The sequence below is a fragment of the Conger conger genome, chromosome 6 (assembly GCF_963514075.1).
Source record: "Conger conger chromosome 6, fConCon1.1, whole genome shotgun sequence".
Classification (NCBI taxonomy): domain Eukaryota; kingdom Metazoa; phylum Chordata; class Actinopteri; order Anguilliformes; family Congridae; genus Conger; species Conger conger.
In genome coordinates, this window is record NC_083765.1 from 576938 (window position 1) to 597500 (window position 20563).

A 20563-nucleotide genomic window follows, 5' to 3' on the forward strand; every position below is an offset into this window, starting at 1 on the left:
TAACAGAGAGCAGCAGAGCGATGTCTGGTGTAACAGAGAGCAGCAGAGCGATGTCTGGTGTAACAGAGAGCAGCAGAGCGATGTCTGGTGTAACAGAGAGCAGCAGAGCGATGTCTGGTGTAACAGAGAGCAGCAGAGCGATGTCTGGTGTAACAGAGAGCAGCAGAGCGATGTCTGGTGTAACAGAGAGCAGCAGAGCGATGTCTGGTGTAACAGAGGGCAGCAGAGCGATGTCTGGTGTAACAGAGAGCAGCAGAGCGATGTCTGGTGTAACAGAGAGCAGCAGAGCGATGTCTGGTGTAACAGAGAGCAGCAGAGCGATGTCTGGTGTAACAGAGAGCAGCAGAGCGATGTCTGCTGTAACAGAGAGCAGCAGAGCGATGTCTGGTGTAACAGAGAGCAGCACAGCGATGTCGGGTCAGCCCAGACCTGACAGCAGGGGCCAAGTTACCCGCCTGTTCTGCACATCGTCTGTTTATCTTTCTGACACCTCCACATTCTTCTCTTCCTCATCCTTACACATACAGTACATCCATTTTCAATGTGTTCATTTCCTCCTTTGTCTATGCCAAGCCAGTGATTATAAATATGTTAATATAAATATGTTAATATGAACTTTCAAGTAAAGATAAAAGTCAAATGGATCTTTGCCTTTCTGCTTTCTGACTCCAGGTGCATCAGATACTGGTGGAACTTTACATTTAAGCTCAGATATGTAACCTCAAAAGAGGAAGCACTGACTTGATATAAAAAATTACCTTTGGTTTAGAATTATTAATAAACTCTATAAAATGAACGTGTCCACATGGAAACATGGAAATAATATCACTGTGTAAGCTGCTTTAGTGCATTTCTTAAACCACAAACCCCCCTCAAGCCCCATTACCAACTACTGTAAACCCGGATGGTTGTCAGAAATGTCAGTACATGTCTAAAATATCCCCCGTTCCACATCTGGGCCAAAGTGTACACATAACACGGTGTTAATGTCTCAAACACACATCTCGCTAATCTGCAATGTGTTTCTGTATAAAGAGGCTATTTTTCAAATGACTAAAGCAGGCAATTAGGGTCGTTAGGGCCTAATGTTTTGAGCCCAGCCCCGAATATTTTTTTGCCTGGAAAATAAAAAACTTCAGGACTTCAGAGAGTCAAGAACTGCAAGAGAATGAGTTGTCTGTTAATACATTGAATCAAGACAAATACAGGTCACTATGTAGCCTGGACAGTGCAATCAATTCGGATAAAGGGCAATGTTCTTAACCTAGCTCAAAGCGCTAGAACAATACAATTATGTCAGAGCGAGAGATCAAAAAACCTAAATTAAATATGTATTTTTCCAAAGAAGGAGAAAAGGTTAGAGGTAGGCAAACAACACTTTGTTAAACCAGCCAGTTCTAAAATACAAAAACATTGCTACGAATGAATGATAGCACCAGCAAGAGATATTAACGATAGATTTCAAGACCGAAGACGTTACAAACGTGAGTGCGGCAATGCGAGGTTAACTGGTTCTACCTCTCCTAACGTTTTCCTCAGTCCGTAGCATTGACAGTCCTTATGCTTCAGTAAGGGGAATCCAGATGCCGCACTTGGAGTGTTAACAAGTTTGCTTTTCATCTAGTTCAGGTAATCGCTCGCTGTTACAGGTTGTTTATGAACAACTGCCCTGCCCCCGGTCTCTCGCTCTCAAAATACACTGCCCCATTAAAAGGTGGTGCAGTGTTTTTTCAGTCGCCCTGCTTGATAAACTTGGAAGCTGAGATTTAGATTTATTATGCCCTCACCTGCCGTGATATAGTGCCCTCCATAACTTTTGGGACAAAGAGCCATCATTAATTTATTTCCCTCTGTACTCCACAATTTTAGATGCGTAATAATCACTTGTGGCTAAAGTGCACTTTGCCAGATTTTAATAAAGGAAAGTTTTACATATTTTGGTTTCACCATGTAGAAATTATAGCAGTGTTTATACATAGTCCCCCATTTCAAGGCACCTTAATGTTTGGGACACAGCAATGCTATGTACATTAAAGTAGTATTGTTTAGTATTTTGTTGCATATCCTTTGCATACAGTGACTGCAATTCATTGACATCACTAGTTGATGGATGTCTTCTCTGATGATGCTCTGCCAGGCCTGTATTGCAGCCACCTTTGAAGCCATGTTTTAGCGTTCTCTTTTTTTAGCATATGAAAGGCATGCTCAATTGGGTTCAGATTTGGTGATTGACCACTGAAGAATGGACCATTTTTAGCTTTGAAAAACTATTTTGTTGCTTTAGCAGTATGTTTGGGATCATCGTCTTGCTGTAGAAAGAACCACCAGCCAATGAGTTTTAAGGCATTCACTTGGACTTGAGCAGATAAGATGTGTCTATAAATTTCAGAATTAATTTTGCCGCTACCATCAGCAGTTATATCATCAATGAAGATAACGGAGCCAGTACCTTCCGCAGCCATACATGCCCAGGCCATAACACCCCCACCAACCTGTTTCACAGATGAGGTGGTATGCTTTGTATCTTGGGAAGTTCCTTCTCTCCACCATACTTTGCTCTTGCCATAACCCTGATATAAGTTCATCTTCTTCTCAGCTGTCCACTAGACCTTTTTCCAGAGCAGTGGTTGCTTTTTTATGTAATTCTTGGGAAACTGTAACCTGGCCATCCTGTTTTTGCAGGTAACCAGTGGTTTGCATCTTGTAGTGTAACCTCTGTATTTCGGTTCATGAATTCTTCTGTGGACAGTGGTGATATTATATTTCCGACAAGCTGAAAGTCTTTTGAGAATTTTGATCCTAAGTGGACATTTTTACGATAAGTAGTTTATGAGAAAGAGCTTTGTTTGACAGCAGAGCCAGTCTGTATCTACACCTGCTCTATCGCCAAGTCTGGCGGTACACTGATGTTTGACACCAGCCATGGCATTATATTCAAGAAGGGGCGGCCTGTAGCGTAGTGGTTAAGGTACATGACTCCCAAGGTCGTAGGTTCGATCCCCGGTGTAGCCACAATACGATCCACAGAGCCGTTGGGCCCTTGAGCAAGGCCCTTAACCCAGGCCCTTAACCCTGCATTGCTCCAGGGGAGGATTGTCTCCTGCTTAGTCAAAATCAACTGTAATTCCATCCATCCATCCATTATCTGAACCCGCTTATCCTGATCAGGGTCGCAGGGGGGCTGGAGCCTATCCCAGCATACATTGGGCGAAAGGCAGGAATACACCCTGGACAGGTCGCCAGTCTATCTCAGGGCACACACACCATTCACTCACACACACTCACACACTCATACCTACGGGCAATTTAGACTCTCCAATCAGCCTAACGTGCATGTCTTTGGACTGTGGGAGGAAACCAGAGTACCCGGAGGAAACCCACGCAGACACGGGGAGAACATGCAAACTCCGCACAGAGAGGCCCCGGCCGACGGGGATTCGAACCCAGGACCTCCTTGCTGTGAGGCGACAGTGCTACCCACTGCACCATCCGTGCCGCCCAACTGTAATTCGCTTTGGATAAAAGCATCAGCCAAATGACATGTAATGTCACAGCGCTAGCTAGCTCCTAACGTTAGTGGGGTTGAGGTAATCGATATATCTATACAAATTATACAGCTACAAGACACGGAGCTAGGTAGCTATCGATTGATCCGGTGTGTTATAAAGTGATTAAAGTGATTAAACTTGGCGTGCGGCTGGACTTGGCGATAGAGCGTTGGTGTCAAACAAAGCTCTCGTTCTCAAAAACTACTTATTGTAAAAATGTGAACTTAGTATGGAAATGCTCAAAAGAGTTTCAGCTTGTCGAAAATATAATAAATAAAAAATTGGATATTGTTGTCAAAGATGTAGCTAATTTAGCCAAGAAGTGGTGTGTAGGTCAAAGTACCCAGATTCGCTGGTCTGGTCCAGCTTTCTCGGTTAAACTGGGTCACGTTAGCTTAATAGGTTAGGCCGTAAGCAAATACCTGGGCTAGCTAACATTAGCTACCTCTGCAATTCGAAAAAAACTATGTCGTAGTACCAATGACCTACGTGCATTTTTTATAGAATGTTACAGCTGATCGGTCAGAATTGGGGAAAATTCCAAAAGCGAGGACTGAAAGACTCGTAGCTGGCTAGAGGCAGCGTTCACAGGCTGTTACAGTTGCCAGCGGAGAATTCATGAAGTACTCACTGACAGTGGTCCCAAACTCCTGTTTGACTGAATATCATGGCATTCCATTCAGCAGCACAACCTATCAGTGGGCAACCAAACAAAAAGAGAATATCTAAAAAGAATGGGCTGAACATGTATTTAATTATAGCTCTTTACCCTGTGGCTAATCAAACATTTTGAATGCACAAAAAAGAGACTTTACAGGGAGGCTTTGATGGGAGGCTTGAGAGAGTAACTCTGGGCTGGTGGTGAGAATGACACTGGTAACTGGTCAGAAAGGGGATGCTTTTATTCATGATGTGAATTTGCAGATTCTCCACTGTATGGGCCAGTAGCAGAACCCTGTACCCATGATTATGGCCTTATCAGAGTGCTGCACACTTTGATGACCTCATTAGGAAGAGACTCACACTGATAGGGACAGCACTCACATACAACATGCTCAAGTTGAAGTAAGATTCTCTAGAATAGTCTATCTATTGTATGTTCTGAAATTCAGTGACCTAGGAGTATCTTTCAAACATTGTTTCAAAAATAGTAAACATTGTCCCTTCATAAAAACAATACATAATATATAGATTTTTTTTGAAGGATTCAGAAAACCCCAAAACCAGCCTTATTTAAAGGGGTTGTCCTGTAGACCTCCCCTCACAGACAGGCTTGGGGCTTTCTCCGTGTTCTTTGTCTGAACCAGAAGTCAGTCGAGGTCAGTGACCTTTAAGGAAATTCCAATCCATTAAATGTTCCTTTTAGGGGCTAAAAGCCAGGAGCTTGGAGCCTCCAAAAAATTATTTGAGCAGTTAGCGGAACAGTTAGAAAACAGTTAGCGGAACGTTTATCCAAAGCAGCAGGGCAACATTAGCAGACAGTGCAGAGTCCATGATCTAAGTCCGGCCCCTACTCACGAATCCGGGCCGACAGGATTGGCGAGAAGAAGAAGTCGAAGGCGAATTTGACAGCTCGGAGCACGCCGCCCCTCCAGTCGGGCTCAATCTTGTGCTGCGTCTGGGCAGCGAGGGCGCGTGATTGGATGGCCTGCAGCTGCAGGGCGGGGCTTGTGCTGCCCAGACGGCTCTCCAGCACAGCGCTGAACTCCACCACCCCCCCGAGCTCCAGGCTCAGCAGAACCTGCCGGAACTCTCCACTGGCCCGCAGGACTATGTCCGGCACAGGCTCCGCCCCCAGCCCCGCCCCCTCCTCTGGCAGCGCGCTGACCGTCACCAGGAAGCGATGGCTGTCAAAGCGCTTCACGTGGCAGTCGTGCCGAGTCAGCGCCTTGAGCCGGCAGAGATCCCGCTGCTCCTGCTGCTCCTGCAGCGCAGTGGCGTTCCCTGCGCTGGAGTTCCAGGTACTAGTGTTCCCGGCGGGGGCAGTGGCGTTCCCGGCGGGGGCAGTGGCGTTCCCGCAGTCGGGATAGGCCTCCCCGTACAGGCAGCGCAGCCAGTCTCCGGCGAAGCTGGGCAGCAGGTTGATGACGGCCTGCGGCCCGTTCTCCGTCTCAGACACGGCCACGGCCAGAATGCGGCCGGCCCAGTGGACCCGGTGGCCCTCCAGGTGGCTGCAGAAGATCTGCGTGTGCGCCAGACCGTTCTCCCGCCAGGCCGGAGGCCCGCAGGCCTGGCCGTACTGCTGCCAGGAGAGCGAGGACTCGCGCGCCCTCAGGCCCTCGGCCCGCAGCACGTACACGCAGCAGAACAGCAGCGCGGCCGACGCCCAGAACAGCAGCAGCTTCACGGCGCTGCTGCGGGCCAGCGCTCGCAGCACGTCCAGCGGAGACAGGCTGAACCGGGTCCACAGCCGCAGAGTCACCGGCACGGCGCACACCGCCAGCGTCACCAGCAGCCGGGTGAGCTGCAGCTCCAGCAGCCAGCGCCCCGCCTGCACCAGCAGCACGGCCGCCAGCCCCAGGGCCAGCACCGGCAGCGCAAACAGCAGCAGGAAGCAGGCCACCAGCGTGCGCAACACCCCCACCGCTGTGGCGCTCTGCAGCAGGACGCCTGCGAACTCACACCAGGTGAAGCACACCAGGTAGGGCACCAGGACGCAGTAGGTGCCCCGGAACCCACGCATCTGCGCCATGCGGAAGAACAGGTAGAACAGGTACAGGTAGAGCAGGCAGGGGACGCTCACGTGCAGCTCCACCCACTCCCCCAGCGGCAGGGTGACGAAGGTGACCCCGAGCGAGCGAGCGAGCGCCATGCTCTCGGGGAGGCGAGCCATCAGGGTGCAGGCCGTGGACGCCACCTCCACCACCAGCGCCCGGCGCATGTACAGCCCTGCCGAGCGTCTCAGGCTGATGCAGCTTGCCACTGTGAAGAACATGGCCACCATGGCCAGCTCGGAGCAGGGGATCCAGGCCTTGTCCGCCAGCGGGAAGGAGAAGATGACGAAGAAGACGGACAGCAGGAAGTAGAGGTAGGGCTCCAGGTTGTTCCAGCCGAAGTTGGTCTCGGCCTGCTCCAGGTCCAGCCCGGGCTCGTAGCGCGAGAGCAGCGTGGTCAGCGCCCGGAAGTTCTCCCACGCCTTGCTGTTCTGGAACACCCGCAGTGTGCAGATCAGCATGGACACGAAGGAGAGGTAGAAGACAAAGAGGGGGATGATGAAGGCGAAGAAATGGATGGTGAGGTTGCTGATGATGAAGAAGAAGATGAGAGCGTTGACGTGGTGCGTGGGGATGATGGTGCTCAGCCACTGCAGGCCGGCGCGGGACGCCCAGTCGATCAGGTGCTCCTTCAGCTGCACCAGCACCTGGACGGGGTACTGCAGGATCTGGGACGGGGGAGATGAGGAAAGGGAGAGAGGCTATGTTGTACCAGGAAGAGTGAGATGAGGAGACAGAGAGAGAGAGAGGGAGAGAGAGAGAGAGAGGGAGAGGGAGAGAGAGAGGCTGTGCTTAACCAGGAAGAGTGAGATGAGGAAAGAGAGGGAGAGGGAGAGGCTGTGCTTTACCAGGAAGAGAAAGATGAGGAAAGAGAGAGAGAGAGAGAGAGAGAGAGAGAGAGAGAGAGAAGCTGTGTTGTACCAGGAAGTGGGACTTGATGTTGAAAGCACGGGTCATGGCAGAGCGGCTGTTGGCGTTCAGCAGGCCGGCCCCGCCCACTCCCCAGTCCGACTTCAGCATCCTGTGATAGGCTGACTCCTTCAGGCCGTCAGGCTCCTCCTGCAAGCCACACCCACTGCTCATTGCACTGCATTCTGGGTAAGCCACTCCCACTGCTCACTGCACTGTGGGTAAGCCACTCCCACAGCTCACTGCACTGTGGGTAAGCCACTCCCACAGCTCACTGCACTGCAATGTGGGTAAGCCACTCCCACTGCTCACTGCACTGCAGTGTGGGTAAGCCACTCCCACTGCTCTCACTACACTGCACTGTGGGTAAGCTATGCCGACTAACTCAAACAATGATGTGAAACTCTTGAACTCTGTAGAGAATTTTTATAGAAATATTAACAATCAAATCAAGCAATTACATTACAGGATCTGGTGAATATTTGTGAAATTCAGGAATCAACAAGGGTTTTACTGCTGACTGAGAATGTAAAGGTCTGGTTTGCTGCAGACTGCAATGTTCCAACTTTTGCGTCTGTTACCATGGCAATGTTCTCACTATAACCAAAATCACAAGAAAAAATATTTGATCTGTGCCAAAAGCAGAGAAACTAAAAAAAAAAGAATACTATCTGTAGCTCTGATACAGAGAAGTGTCCATCGTTAATTAACCAAACTTCACCTTCTCATCCAGGCTCTTCTCCCCATGCTCTCTGCTGCTGTCTAGTGTGGGGGATGGGGCAATGCCTTGTGTGAAGTTTTTGGTGATTTCCACAAAATCCTCCAAACCCACATATTCACCAGCTGAGGAACAAGACCATCACACAGTTAGAAACACACACACTTATATACACACACACACACACACACATGAATGCACACATACTTAGATATACACACACGCATACATGCACGAACACTTGAATATACACATACACACAGGCACGCACCCACATTTAGACCCACATACACACTTGCATGCATGAACAAAAGCTTTGAGGCACACGCACACACATACACACGCACGCACAAACACACGTACACACACACGCACACACACATAGGCATAGACACAGTCACACACATATACACATATACACACATACACACACACACACACACGCATACACACACATACACATACACACACACACACGCATACACACACATACACACACACTCACACACACACACACACAGTCTTACTCTTGCTGCTGACCATGTTCTCCAGAACTCTTTTCTGGTCGGCCACTGCTGCACCTGCAGAGAAAGCATCAGCAGTGCAGCTGATCACACATCCATTCCTAAAGCTAATGCTAACACTGATTCACACATCCATTACTAATGCTAATGCTAACACTGCTCCACACATCCATTACTAAAGCTAATGCTAACACTGCTCCACACATCCATTACTAATGCTAATGCTAACACTGATTCACACATCCATTACTAATGCTAATGCTAACACTGCTCCACACATCCATTACTAAAGCTAATGCTAACACTGATTCACACATCCATTACTAATGCTAATGCTAACACTGCTCCACACATCCATTACTAAAGCTAATGCTAACACTGCTCCACACATCCATTACTAATGCTAATGCTAACACTAATTCACACATCCATTACTAATGCTAATGCTAACACTGCTCCACACATCCATTACTAAAGCTAATGCTAACACTGCTCCACACATCCATTACTAATGCTAATGCTAACACTGATTCACACATCCATTACTAATGCTAATGCTAACACTGCTCCACACATCCATTACTAAAGCTAATGCTAACACTGCTACACACATCCATTACTAATGCTAATGCTAACACTGCTCCACACATCCATTACTAAAGCTAATGCTAACACTGCTACACACATCCATTACTAAAGCTAATGCTAAGACTAATTTACACATCCATTACTAAAGCTAATGCTAAGACTAATTCACACATCCATTACTAATGGTAATGGTGCTTTTACGAATGTTAATTCCACTACTGCTACTAATAATGCAAGTGCAACATAGTTTTTAATTGGTTGTGCTAATTCCAATTCCAATTTTAATGCTAATATGTTTAATGTCGCTGCTGCACCTGAATTGTCCTGCTGCACATGCTCCAGCATCTCAGTCACGGCCACCTTCTGCTTCTTGTCCGGGTTCAGCTTCCAGTACATCATCATGGCCGCCTTCCTCACAGCCTGCTCAAACCTGCTCTCACTGGCCAGCTTCTTCATTTCCTCCTCATTCTGTGCGGTGATGCCTGCAGCAAGAGAATAACACTTCCTCTACAGGAACTGCACCTGCAACCATGCCACTTCCTGTCTGAGAATACCACTTCCTGTCTGAGAATGACACCTGCTGCCATGCCACTTCCTATCTGAGAATACCACTTCCTGTTTAAGAATGCCAGCTGCGACCACTGAACTCTTTGATATGGAACGGACGTCACTGCCACAACAAATTCTATCCCCCTTACAAAACTTATCCCCTCCGGGGTCATGTTTCCGGATACGTTCCCCTGATGTGTACGATAGTGTCAACTGGCTAGCGTGTCTTTTTGTGAACGGGCATATGCTTAGTCATTACTCTGTCAATAAACATTTATTCATCCAGTGTATGTAAGTTAGCGGAACATAAATTGCTAATTTCCCTCCAGTTTAAGATAGCATGACTTAGGTAGCTCCCTAGCTAGCAAAATGAGAAACATGTAGCAGGTGAGACAGCCAGACGGATAGATCGCTCGCTAACTAGGAAGATAAGCCATAGCTGTTTTTTTATTCTATCGTTTTTTTTATTCTATCTAGCTAGGTAGATGTAGCCTATATCGTGGTTTAATGTATATAAATAATAAAAATATTACATATGAAGCACTGCATATTCACAAAAGCATCACTAGCTAGTCGCTGCAGAGCCTATCACACACCGCAGTAAACAAATGATTGACGTCGTTGCAGAGACGGAACCGGAGACGTGACCCCGGAGGGGATATATATATTTTTTTTTTTTTTCATTCATACATGCACTCACACATCGACGGCGACTGGCCACCACCCAAGGCGCTGACCAGCTCTTACTGCCTGAGCCATGTCACCCCCTTGATGTATGTGCGTAGTATGCTAGTTGGGTAGTGCGTGCTTACTGTACCTTTCTTGTAAGTCAGGCAGTGGCGCAGTAGCTTTGCAGCTCTCTTGCTCCCCTGTTTGGCAGCCTTGATCAACCAGTCCACAGCTTTACGGCTGTTTGCTTCCACATCGCCCTCATCTGGCAACTTCAGGTAATACTGTCCCAGCTGAAACACAAAGGAGCACACAGACCACTTTCAGTTTGATATACTGTTTACATACACTTTTTTATATGTGTATCATGTATGTGTATTTTAGTTTTATATATAGCATTATAGCTAGTCATTCCTACACAGGTTACCCAAAATGCATGTAAATACCCTCAGAGTCAAAACAAAAGTGTATCACTGTCCAATTACTTTATATACAATCAGCTTTGACTAGTCTGGCCCTTATCCACTGACCTCTCTCATTAACAACACATCACTTGGAATCACTGGCACCTCTCTTGTCTGGTTTACATCATACCTCTCTGGCCGCACTCAGTTTGTCCAACTCAAAAACCTGAAATCACAGCCCACTCCAGTAACCACCGGTGTTCCCCAGGGTTCTGTTTTGGGCCCCCTCCTATTTATTATTTATCTCCTACCCCTTGGCAATATTTTCAGGAAATATGGGATTCAGTTTCATTCCTACGCGGATGACACCCAGCTCTATCTGTCCACTGAGCCCACCTCCGCTCTTCCGCCCACTTCCCTCTCCGATTGCTTGCTGGAAATCAAATCCTGGTTCTCAATCAACTTTCTAAAGCTCAACAGTGAAAAAACAGAGGTTCTCCTCGTTGGCACCAAATCCATTTTGGCTAAATCTGACAGTTTCTCCCTCACCATTGACAACTCCACAGTCTCCCCTTCCCCTCAGGTTAAGAGTCTGGGTGTCATCCTTGACAGCACATTATCCTTTGAAAAACACATCAATAATGTTACTCGGTCTGCATACTTCCACTTACGCAATATTAATCGTCTTCGCCCATCACTTACACCTACCAGCACTGCCATTCTTGTCAACGCCCTGGTTACATCCCGTATTGATTATTGCAACTCCATCCTCTTTGGTCTTTCACACAAGTGTCTCCATAAAGTTCAACTGGTCCAGAACTCAGCTGCCCGTATCATCACCAGAACTCCTTCCATTGATCACATCACTCCAGTTCTCCAGCAACTTCATTGGCTCCCAGTTAAATCCCGTATTGATTTTAAGATCTTGCTGCTCACATTCAAAGCCCTTCATAACATGGCACCTTCATATCTGTCTGAACTCCTCCATAGCCACATTCCCTCACGTACTCTCAGATCCTCCTCTGCCTCCTTACTTGCCACACCATCTGCCCCCCGCCTGACCATCATGGGATCTAGAGCCTTTAGTCGTTCTGCCCCCTGCCTCTGGAACTCTCTGCCACAAGACATTCGCAACATTGACACTCTCCTCACTTTTAAATCTAGACTCAAGACACACCTTTTCACACTGGCATATTTAACCTGACCCTGATTGATGAGTTTTATGTTTTATGTTGATAATTTTATATGTGTTGTATATAACATGTCGGTGCTATTGACTGATTAGTTTTTGTATGATGTTTTTACTGTGTCTTGTAAGGTGTCCTTGAGTGCTCTGAAAGGCGCCCACAAATAAAATCTATTATTATTATTATTATTATTATTATTATTATTATTATTGCCTGCAGAACTGCTGCTCGCTGGATATTTTTGTTTTTCATTCTATTCTCTGCAAACTCTGGAGACTGTGTGAAAATCCCCGGAGATCAGCAGTTTCTGAGATATTCAAACCATCCTGTCTGGTATCAACAATCATTCCATGCTCAAAGTCACTTAGATTACATTTCTTCCCCATTCTGACATTTGGTCTGAAAAGCAGCTGAACCTCTTGACCATTTCTGCATGTTGTTATGCATTTAATTGCGATATGCAGCTATACCGATTCCTAAAATACATATATACATGATGTATAATATATAATATAAAATAAAATAAAATTTATCAAGTAAAAAAATACTTGGGAGTAATAATTGACCAAAGCCTTTCGGGTCCTAGTCAATGTGCAGTAGCAGTAAAAAAGGCAAACAGGATGCTAGGTATTAGCCAGAGGTATTGAGTATAAATCCAAGGAAGTTATACTCACCTTATACAATACTCTTAGACCACAGTTGGAGTACTGTGTGCAGTTCTGGGGACCGCACTATAAGAAAGATATAGAGGCACTGGAAAAGGTTCAGAGAAGGGCAACCAGATTGATTCCATGTATACAAGGATAGAATTAAGATGCTTAATCTCTTTAAGTTTAGTAAAAGTAGACTTTGGGGGGAATTGATTGAGGCTTTTAAATTTATTAAAGGGATTAACAAAGTAAATCATAGGCGATTCTTCAGGGTGAGTTCGGTTAGCAGAATGAGAGGGCACAAATGGAAATTGGCAAAGGAGAAATATCTCATACAGATATTAGGTATTTTACAGATAAGTATTTTTTCACACAGCGAGTGGTCAATGTGTGGAATAGTACATGTAGTGGAGATAGAAACACTGGGGGTTTTCAAGACCAGGCTTGATATGGTGTTAAATAATATTTAACCTTTGGGCAAACTAGGCTGTAGGTTGCGTTGCGTTGTGTTATGTTATGTTATGTTATGTTAGTTATAATTACATTACATTACATTACATTACGTGGCATTTAGCAGACGCTCTTATCCAGAGCGACGTACAACAAAGTGCAAATCAATCACAATGGCTGACAGAGTCTGGGAGGGACCTGGTGATATTAATCTGCACACAGGAGTGGGTTTGGCCCGAAGACCTGCAGCATTACACTTCACAGTGCGGAAAGTGTTCACCAGAACATGTCTCTGAAGCCAACAGTGTCAGCAGTGGGACTGCAGGTGGGAATGTCTACACGCTCAAGGCTTCTTTGGCTTGTCTTAGGGGAACCCGCTCTAGTTCTTTAAGGAACCCACTATGGTAGGTGTGAAAGCTCCCAGACTGAACCATTTTGCCCAGCAAAAAACCTTTGAGCTATACTCACTGAGCACTTTATTAGGTAGACTTGTACATCAGCTCATTAATGCAAATGTCTAATCAGCCAGTCATGTGGCAGCAAGTCAATGAATAAGAGCATGCAGGTATCATTAAGAGGTTCATTTGTTGACAGACCAAACATCAGAAAGGGGAAGAAATGTGATCCAAGTGACTTTGACTCTGGAATGGTGGTGCTAAACGAGGTGGTTTGAGTATCTCAGAAACTGAAGATCTTCCAGGAATGTTCATGCACAACAGTATTTTGAGTTTCCAGCTAATGGTGCTGAAAACAAAAAACATCCAGTGAGCAGCAGTTCTGTGAATGAAAATGCATAGTTAATGGGATAGGTCAGTGGAGAGCAGCCAGACTGGCTCAAGCTGACGGGAATGCAACAGTAACTCAAATAACCGTGGGCACAACAGCTGTATGCAGAGTATCGTTCAACACACAACAGGTTGAACCTTGAAGTGGATGGGCTACAGCAGCAGAAGATCAATAAGTCTAAAGTCTAAAAAATCAGTCTAATAAATACCCGATGAAGTGGGAACTGAGTGCAGATTGACACAGAGCAGGCCTTGCTCCTGACAGTGTACAATACCCTGCATTCCTGTGTTCTCACACAGACAGGATCCATGTGTCTCGGCTGCCAGTGCTTCCTCTAAACCCGCCTCCCCTCTCACAGGCCACGCCAGACACCTGCCCCACCCAGCAGCTGGTGGGGAATGTACCCTTTGGAGCTGAGGGGTGAGAGCCCGCTGCAGGCTCATCTTCCAGGAGGTAAAATTAGACACGGCGACACACGCGAGCGAGGAAGAGCCAGACCCCACACACTGTTACCCAACACCCAGTTACCCAACGCCCTGTTAACCAGCACCCCGTTACCCAACGCCCAGTTACCCAACGCCCAGTTACCAAACGCCCTGTTAACCAGCACCCCGTTACCCAATGCCCAGTTACCCAACGCCCAGTTACCAAACGCCCTGTTAACCAGCACCCCGTTACCCAACACCCAGTTACCCAACGCTGTGTTTCCCAATGCCCAGTTACTCAACACACTGTTACCCAATGCCCCTTTACCCAACGGCTTGTTAACCAACGCCCTGTTATCCAATGCCTCGTTCCCCAATGCTGTGTTACCCAACACCCTGTTACCTAATGCCCTGCTACCCAACACCCAGTTACCCAACACCCCTTTACCCAATGCCCCATTGCCCAAAACCCTTTTACCCAACCACTGTTACCCAGCGCCCCGTTACCCAACAGTGCACTAAAGGCACTAAAGTGGTGACAGTAACAATGGTGATGGAGGTGGTACCCATAGCAAAGGTGATTGTGGTTATGGAGATGGAACCCATAGCGAAGGTGGTTGTGGTTATGGGGATGGAACCCATAGCAAAGGTGATTGTGGTTATGGGGATGGTACCCATAGCAAAGGTGATTGTGGTTATGGGGATGGTACCCATAGCAAAGGTGATTGTGGTTATGGGGATGGTACCCATAGCAAAGGTGATTGTGGTTATGGGGATGGAACCCATAGCGAAGGTGGTTGTGGTTATGGGGATGGTACCCATAGCGAAGGTGATTGTGGTTATGGGGATGGTACCCATAGCGAAGGTGATTGTGGTTATGGGGATGGTACTCATAGCGAAGGTGATTGTGGTTATGGGGATGGTACCCATAGCGAAGGTGGTTGTGGTTATGGGGATGGTAACCATGGTGAAGGTGATTGTGGTTATGGGGATGGTAACCATGGTGAAGGTGATTGTGGTTATGGGGATGGTAACCATGGTGAAGGTGATTGTGGTTATGGGGATGGTAACCATGGTGAAGGTGATTGTGGTTACGGGGATGGTAACCATGGTGAAGGTGATTGTGGTTATGGGGATGGTAACCATGGTGAAGGTGATTGTGGTTATGGGGAGTTTAACTATGGTGAAGATGATTGTGGTTATGGGATGGTAACCATGGTGACTTACGCTGGCTTGGGCTTTAGCATCTCCAGCCTTCGCCCTCTCTCCCAGCTCCTCAAATGGCACCTCCTCCTCCTCCTCTTCCTCCTCCCGTTTGACAGGCTCTTCTGGCACAACAAAGACAAAAACTCCAATGACCACACCCCAGTCCAGCCTATACCCCACCTGTGTGAGGAGCAGGTCATACCCCACCTGTGTGAGGAGTGGGTCATACCCCACCTGTGTGAGGAGGGACTCATACCCCACCTGTGTGAAGAGTGGGTCATACCCCACCTGTGTGAGGAGCAGGTCATACCCCACCTATGTGAGGAGGGACTCATACCCCACCTGTGTGAGGAGCAGGTCATACCCCACCTGTGTGAGGAGGGACTCATACCCCACCTGTGTGAGGAGGGACTCATACCCCACCTGTGTGAGGAGTGGCCAGGCCAGCAGGCGGCTCCTCTGAGGCCTTCATCTTTTCTTGCATCAGCAGGTGCTTCGCCAGCGCCGCAAACGCCGAGGGGCGGGGCCTCTGGGCGGGCTGCGGGGCCGGGGGGGGAGCGGGAGGGGGAGCGGGAGGGGGGGTGGGGGTGGGATCTGGAGCAGAGGGGGTGGGATCCGGAGTGGAGGGGGAAGGATCTGGAGCAGAGGGGGGGGTGGGTGGGCCAGTGGGGGCAGTTGGCGATGGCGCAGTAGGCAGTGAAGGGTCCTTGTCCATCTTACCTGACCAAGAGAGAGGGGCAGGAATGAAATGTCAGAGCTTGCCAAGGTGTTACTGACCAAATTAAAGCTCCCATATTGTGGAAAATGACATTTCCCTTGCTATGTCGATTATAAAGGAGTTGAAGGTGCTATAACAAAAATACACAGTCACCAAATAAATCACACAATCTGTATGTGCATTGTAACGAGCCATTTGGACTTGCAGTTATGACATCACAACGATACGCTCATTTGCTTCCACCTTACAGCCGGAACCAATCCAAGCGCTCGAGACAGACAGCGCTCCAGCTTGTTTGAGCTGGCCAGCCAATCAGAACTGAGGTTCATTGATATTAATGAGCCTTAAAGACACAGTCACTAAATCAGCCTGTTCTTGGCAAAGCTCATGAGAGGCACTGGAGAATGGATAGAGATTGTTTTTGGTACTTAAAACTACACAACTCTTCTTATGGATATCAGGACTAAAAATACAACACTGGAAAGGTGTACCATATGGGACCTTTAACTGTGCTAACACTGACATTGAGCCAAATACTGACTACACTTTAACTCACTCAAAGCTGCATACCCTCAGCCCTCCCTGGCACATGATTGGGCACCCTGCGCTAGCTAATGCTTGATCACTAATAACCATAACTGCTGCTAATAACCATAACTGCTGCTAATAACCATAACTGCTGCTAATAACCATAACTGCTGCTAATAACCATAACTGATGCTAATAACCATAACTGCTGCTAATAACCATAACTGATGCTAATAACCATAACTGGTGCTAATAACCATAACTGGTGCTAATAACCATAACTGGTGCTAATAACCATAACTGCTGCTAATAACCATAACTGCTGCTAATAACCATAACTGCTGCTAATAACCATAACTGCTGCTAATAACCATAACTGATGCTAATAACCATAACTGGTGCTAATAACAGTTAAAGTTGGCTAAAGTTAGTCAACAGAGCATGATTGGGCACCCTAGCGTTAGCTATAGTTAGTTTAGTGAAAACACATTAATCAAAATGTTTTTCACGAAAGCAGTAAAGTGCGAGAGTTTACATTACATTGTGTGCAATATATCTTTTAACACTAAAACTTCTTTCCTTTCAGTTGTTCATTCACACCAACTACTGTTCATAAACTTGTACAGAGTTATACATTCAGTATATACACCTTCTCACACATATACACTCTCATAAACAGACATGCACACACACATACTCTATCTCAGGCAAACACTACTTTTGGACAGGGTAGAGAAAATAATATTTTTAATATTCCATTGAAAAGTCTAAGAAAGGGCATTTTGTTGCTGAACAGAAACATTTTTAGGAAAATCTGTGAGAACACTTCATCATCGTGTCAACAGAAACTCAACCTGCCGGACAACGTGCTGACAGTACAAGACACAAATGCACACACACACCTATTTCTTCAACATGCACACTGAATCTAGGTATTTATATCACCTTGAACATTTACTTACTTATATTTCCTGTGGAGGTAGTTGCCTTGCATATATAAAGTGATTTATCTTTTTGTTTTTTGTTCACAAGTTTAGTGAGAACGCCATTCCTGGTTTCACAGTTTGGTACAGAAATAGCTCTGAATTACTGAAGTGCTAAACCAGCTGCTCTTTCGAACTGTCAATCGTTCCGCCCACGCACTGCTCTGTGCCATCCAATTGGCCACGCACTGCTCTGTGCCATACGATTGGCCATGCACTGCTCTGTGCCATACGATTGGCCATGCACTGCTCTGTGCCATACGATTGGCCATGCACTGCTCTGTGCCACACGATTGGCCACAAACTGTTGATTAAACTAAGCAGGAGACAATCCTCCCCAGGGTTAACGGCCTTGCTCAAGGGCCCAAAGGCTGTGCGGATCTTATTGTGGCTACACCGGGATTCAAACCACTGACCTTGCAGGTCCCAGTTATGTGCCTTAACCACTACGCTACAGGCCATCCTTGTATACCACATATACCATGTACACCATGTACACCACGTATACCACGTATAACATGTACACCACATACACCACGTACACCACGTACACCACGTATACCACGTATAACATGTACACCACATACACCACGTTTCATGCAGATTCCTCACGGAAAATCTAAGTAGGAGAAAGTTATGGGTCCTTGAGGCAAAATAGTTCCTTGTGAGGAGGGGCATATGAGGGATAAGATGTAATGTATGCATTACATTACATTACGTGGCATTTAGCAGATGCTCTTATCCAGAGCGACGTACAACAAAGTGCAAATCAATCACAAGAACAAGTGCAAAAGTAGACCTGAGAGGACAGTACAGTTCCGAGTCCTAGTGTAAACACATAGAAATTCAGAACCCTTGAAGAGTACAATCAACATGCAGTATGCAGCTGAAACGCAGCAGGAGAGATGTCTGCAGACACAGGAGAGTGTGTAGCAGCAGGAGAGTGTCTGTAGCAGCAGGATAGTGTCTGTAGCAGCAGGAGAGTGTCTGCAGCAGCAGGAGAGTGTGTAGCAGCAGGAGAGTGTCTGTAGCAGCAGGAGAGTGTCTGCAGCAGCAGGAGAGTGTGTAGCAGCAGGAGAGTGTCTGTAGCAGCAGGATAGTGTCTGCAGCAGCAGGAGAGTGTGTAGCAGCAGGAGAGTGTCTGTAGCAGCAGGATAGTGTCTGCAGCAGCAGGAGAGTGTGTAGCAGCAGGATAGTGTCTGCAGACACAGGAGAGTGTCTGTAGCAGCAGGAGAGTGTCTGTAGCAGCAGGATAGTGTCTGCAGACACAGGAGAGTGTCTGTAGCAGCAGGAGAGTGTCTGTAGCAGCAGGATAGTGTCTGCAGACACAGGAGAGTGTCTGTAGCAGCAGGAGAGTGTCTGTAGCAGCAGGATAGTGTCTGCAGACACAGGAGAGTGTCTGTAGCAGCAGGAGAGTGTCTGCAGCAGCAGGAGAGTGTCTGTAGCAGCAGGATAGTGTCTGCAGACACAGGAGAGTGTCTGTAGCAGCCGCAGAGATGTCTGCAGCTCAAACGCTATAGTGCCACCTTTTGACCAATCGGCTGATCTTTGTTTCTTGGCTGTAATACAGTGGAGTGACCCTGTATGATTCTGTGTTTTGGACGGTTATGCCTGAAATTGGAAAAGAATCAGCTGACGCAGTGATTGGTTGGAATGAAACCCCGCATACTCTTTGCTCTTTATGGCATCTGCTCTCGCTAATGCTTGGTAGTGAATAACCTTAACTGATGCTAATAAAAGTTAGCTAAAGTTAGTGAACAGAGCACCATTGGCTAGCATTAGCTATAGTAACCCATTTTCAATCAAAATGTGTATTCAATTAATCTGTCAAGCTAATGACTTAAACCCAAGATCACCACTAAACTAGACAGTGAATGCCTATGGTGAAACAAAAGCAATACAGTGCAGGAGTCTACGTTACATTGTGTGCATATATCCTTCTTTTTCCTATATTGCTTTTCCACAGAATGAAACATATTTCTAGGATGAAGATCCCCATTCAATCCACCAACACCTCAGCACAAAGCACCTGCACCTACTTTAGTAACATGGAGGCAAACCCAGCATTGGACTCATCTAATTTATAATATTGTTCATGGAGAAATGCTAAGATCAAACAAGTACTTAGATGTTGGATGGCTGGTGCTCGTGTAAAGCACCTCCGCGTGTCTTCATGTAAACGGAATGTACTTTAAAAAACATAATGATAGGATAAAAATGATATTGGGGAAGTACACAAACTCATAAACACATATTAATAATCATAATCTTTATTTATTTTTTATTAAAAATTAAATATTAAACAGAATTCAGAACCATGCCAGAATATATTTGCAAGTTGCATTGGGAATTTTATACACAGTCAGTATCAGAGATGATACAGAAGAGAAATAAAGTTGAAGAATCCTGATTAAAGAGCAGAACTCCACCACCCCTCTTTACCTGGAGTAAAGCCACTCCACACATGCAGCACACACATATTTACCTGTGCTAGTCATACCGCACCCCTCTAGTCATACCGCACCCCTCTAGTCATACCGCACCCCTCTAGGCATACCGCACCCCTCTAGTCATACCGCACCCCTCTAGTCATACCGCACCCCTCTAGTCATACCGCACCCCTCTAGGCATACCGCACCCCTCTAGTCATACCACACCCCTCTAGTCATACCGCACCCCTCTAGGCATACCACACCCCTCTAGTCATACCGCACCCCTCTAGGCATACCGCACCCCTCTAGGCATACCACACCCCTCTAGTCATACCGCACCCCTCTAGTCATACCGCACCCCTCTAGGCATACCGCACCCCTCTAGTCATACCGCACCCCTCTAGTCATACCGCACCCCTCTAGGCATACCACACCCCTCTAGGCATACCACACCCCTCTAGTCATACCGCACCCCTCTAGTCATACCGCACCCCTCTAGGCATACCGCACCCCTCTAGTCATACCGCACCCCTCTAGGCATACCGCACCCCTCTAGGCATACCGCACCCCTCTCA

The 20563-nt window shown here is 46.9% G+C and overlaps 1 protein-coding gene across 5 annotated transcripts; it reads right to left on the reverse strand.

Annotated features, from left to right (window-relative positions):
* Nucleotides 1–1898: 1898 nt before the first annotated feature.
* On the reverse strand, nt 1899–17672 carry LOC133131259 (wolframin-like). Of its 5 annotated transcripts, none has more exons than XM_061246537.1 (10): nt 17536–17672; nt 15751–16047; nt 15349–15446; nt 12485–12541; nt 10368–10512; nt 9316–9483; nt 8417–8470; nt 7893–8014; nt 7184–7321; nt 4284–6930 (listed from the first exon to the last, which is right to left on the reverse strand). In XM_061246537.1, the coding sequence occupies exons 2-10, from the start codon at nt 16040–16042 to the stop codon at nt 5059–5061; spliced, it is 2946 nt and encodes a 981-aa protein (XP_061102521.1). In that variant the 5' UTR covers nt 16043–16047; nt 17536–17672; the 3' UTR covers nt 4284–5058. The 5 variants fall into 5 exon arrangements, with proteins under 5 accessions (XP_061102522.1, XP_061102521.1, XP_061102520.1 ...); XM_061246536.1 differs by having other exon boundaries at nt 15349–15449; XM_061246538.1 differs by lacking the exon at nt 8417–8470 and having other exon boundaries at nt 1899–6930; nt 15349–15449.
* Between the last annotated feature and the right edge of the window lie 2891 nt (nt 17673–20563).

Excerpts from the sequence above, each read along its gene's own strand:
- LOC133131259 (XM_061246536.1), bottom strand. The coding sequence starts at position 16,042 with ATGGACAAGGACCCTTCACTGCCTACTGCGCCATCGCCAACTGCCCCC. Across the intron at positions 7,322-7,892 it reads AGAAGAGCCTGGATGAGAAG|GAGGAGCCTGACGGCCTGAA; the intron begins GTGAAGTTTGGT and ends TGTGGCTTGCAG. Across the intron at positions 6,931-7,183 it reads ACATCAAGTCCCACTTCCTG|ATCCTGCAGTACCCCGTCCA; the intron begins GTACAACACAGC and ends CCCCCGTCCCAG.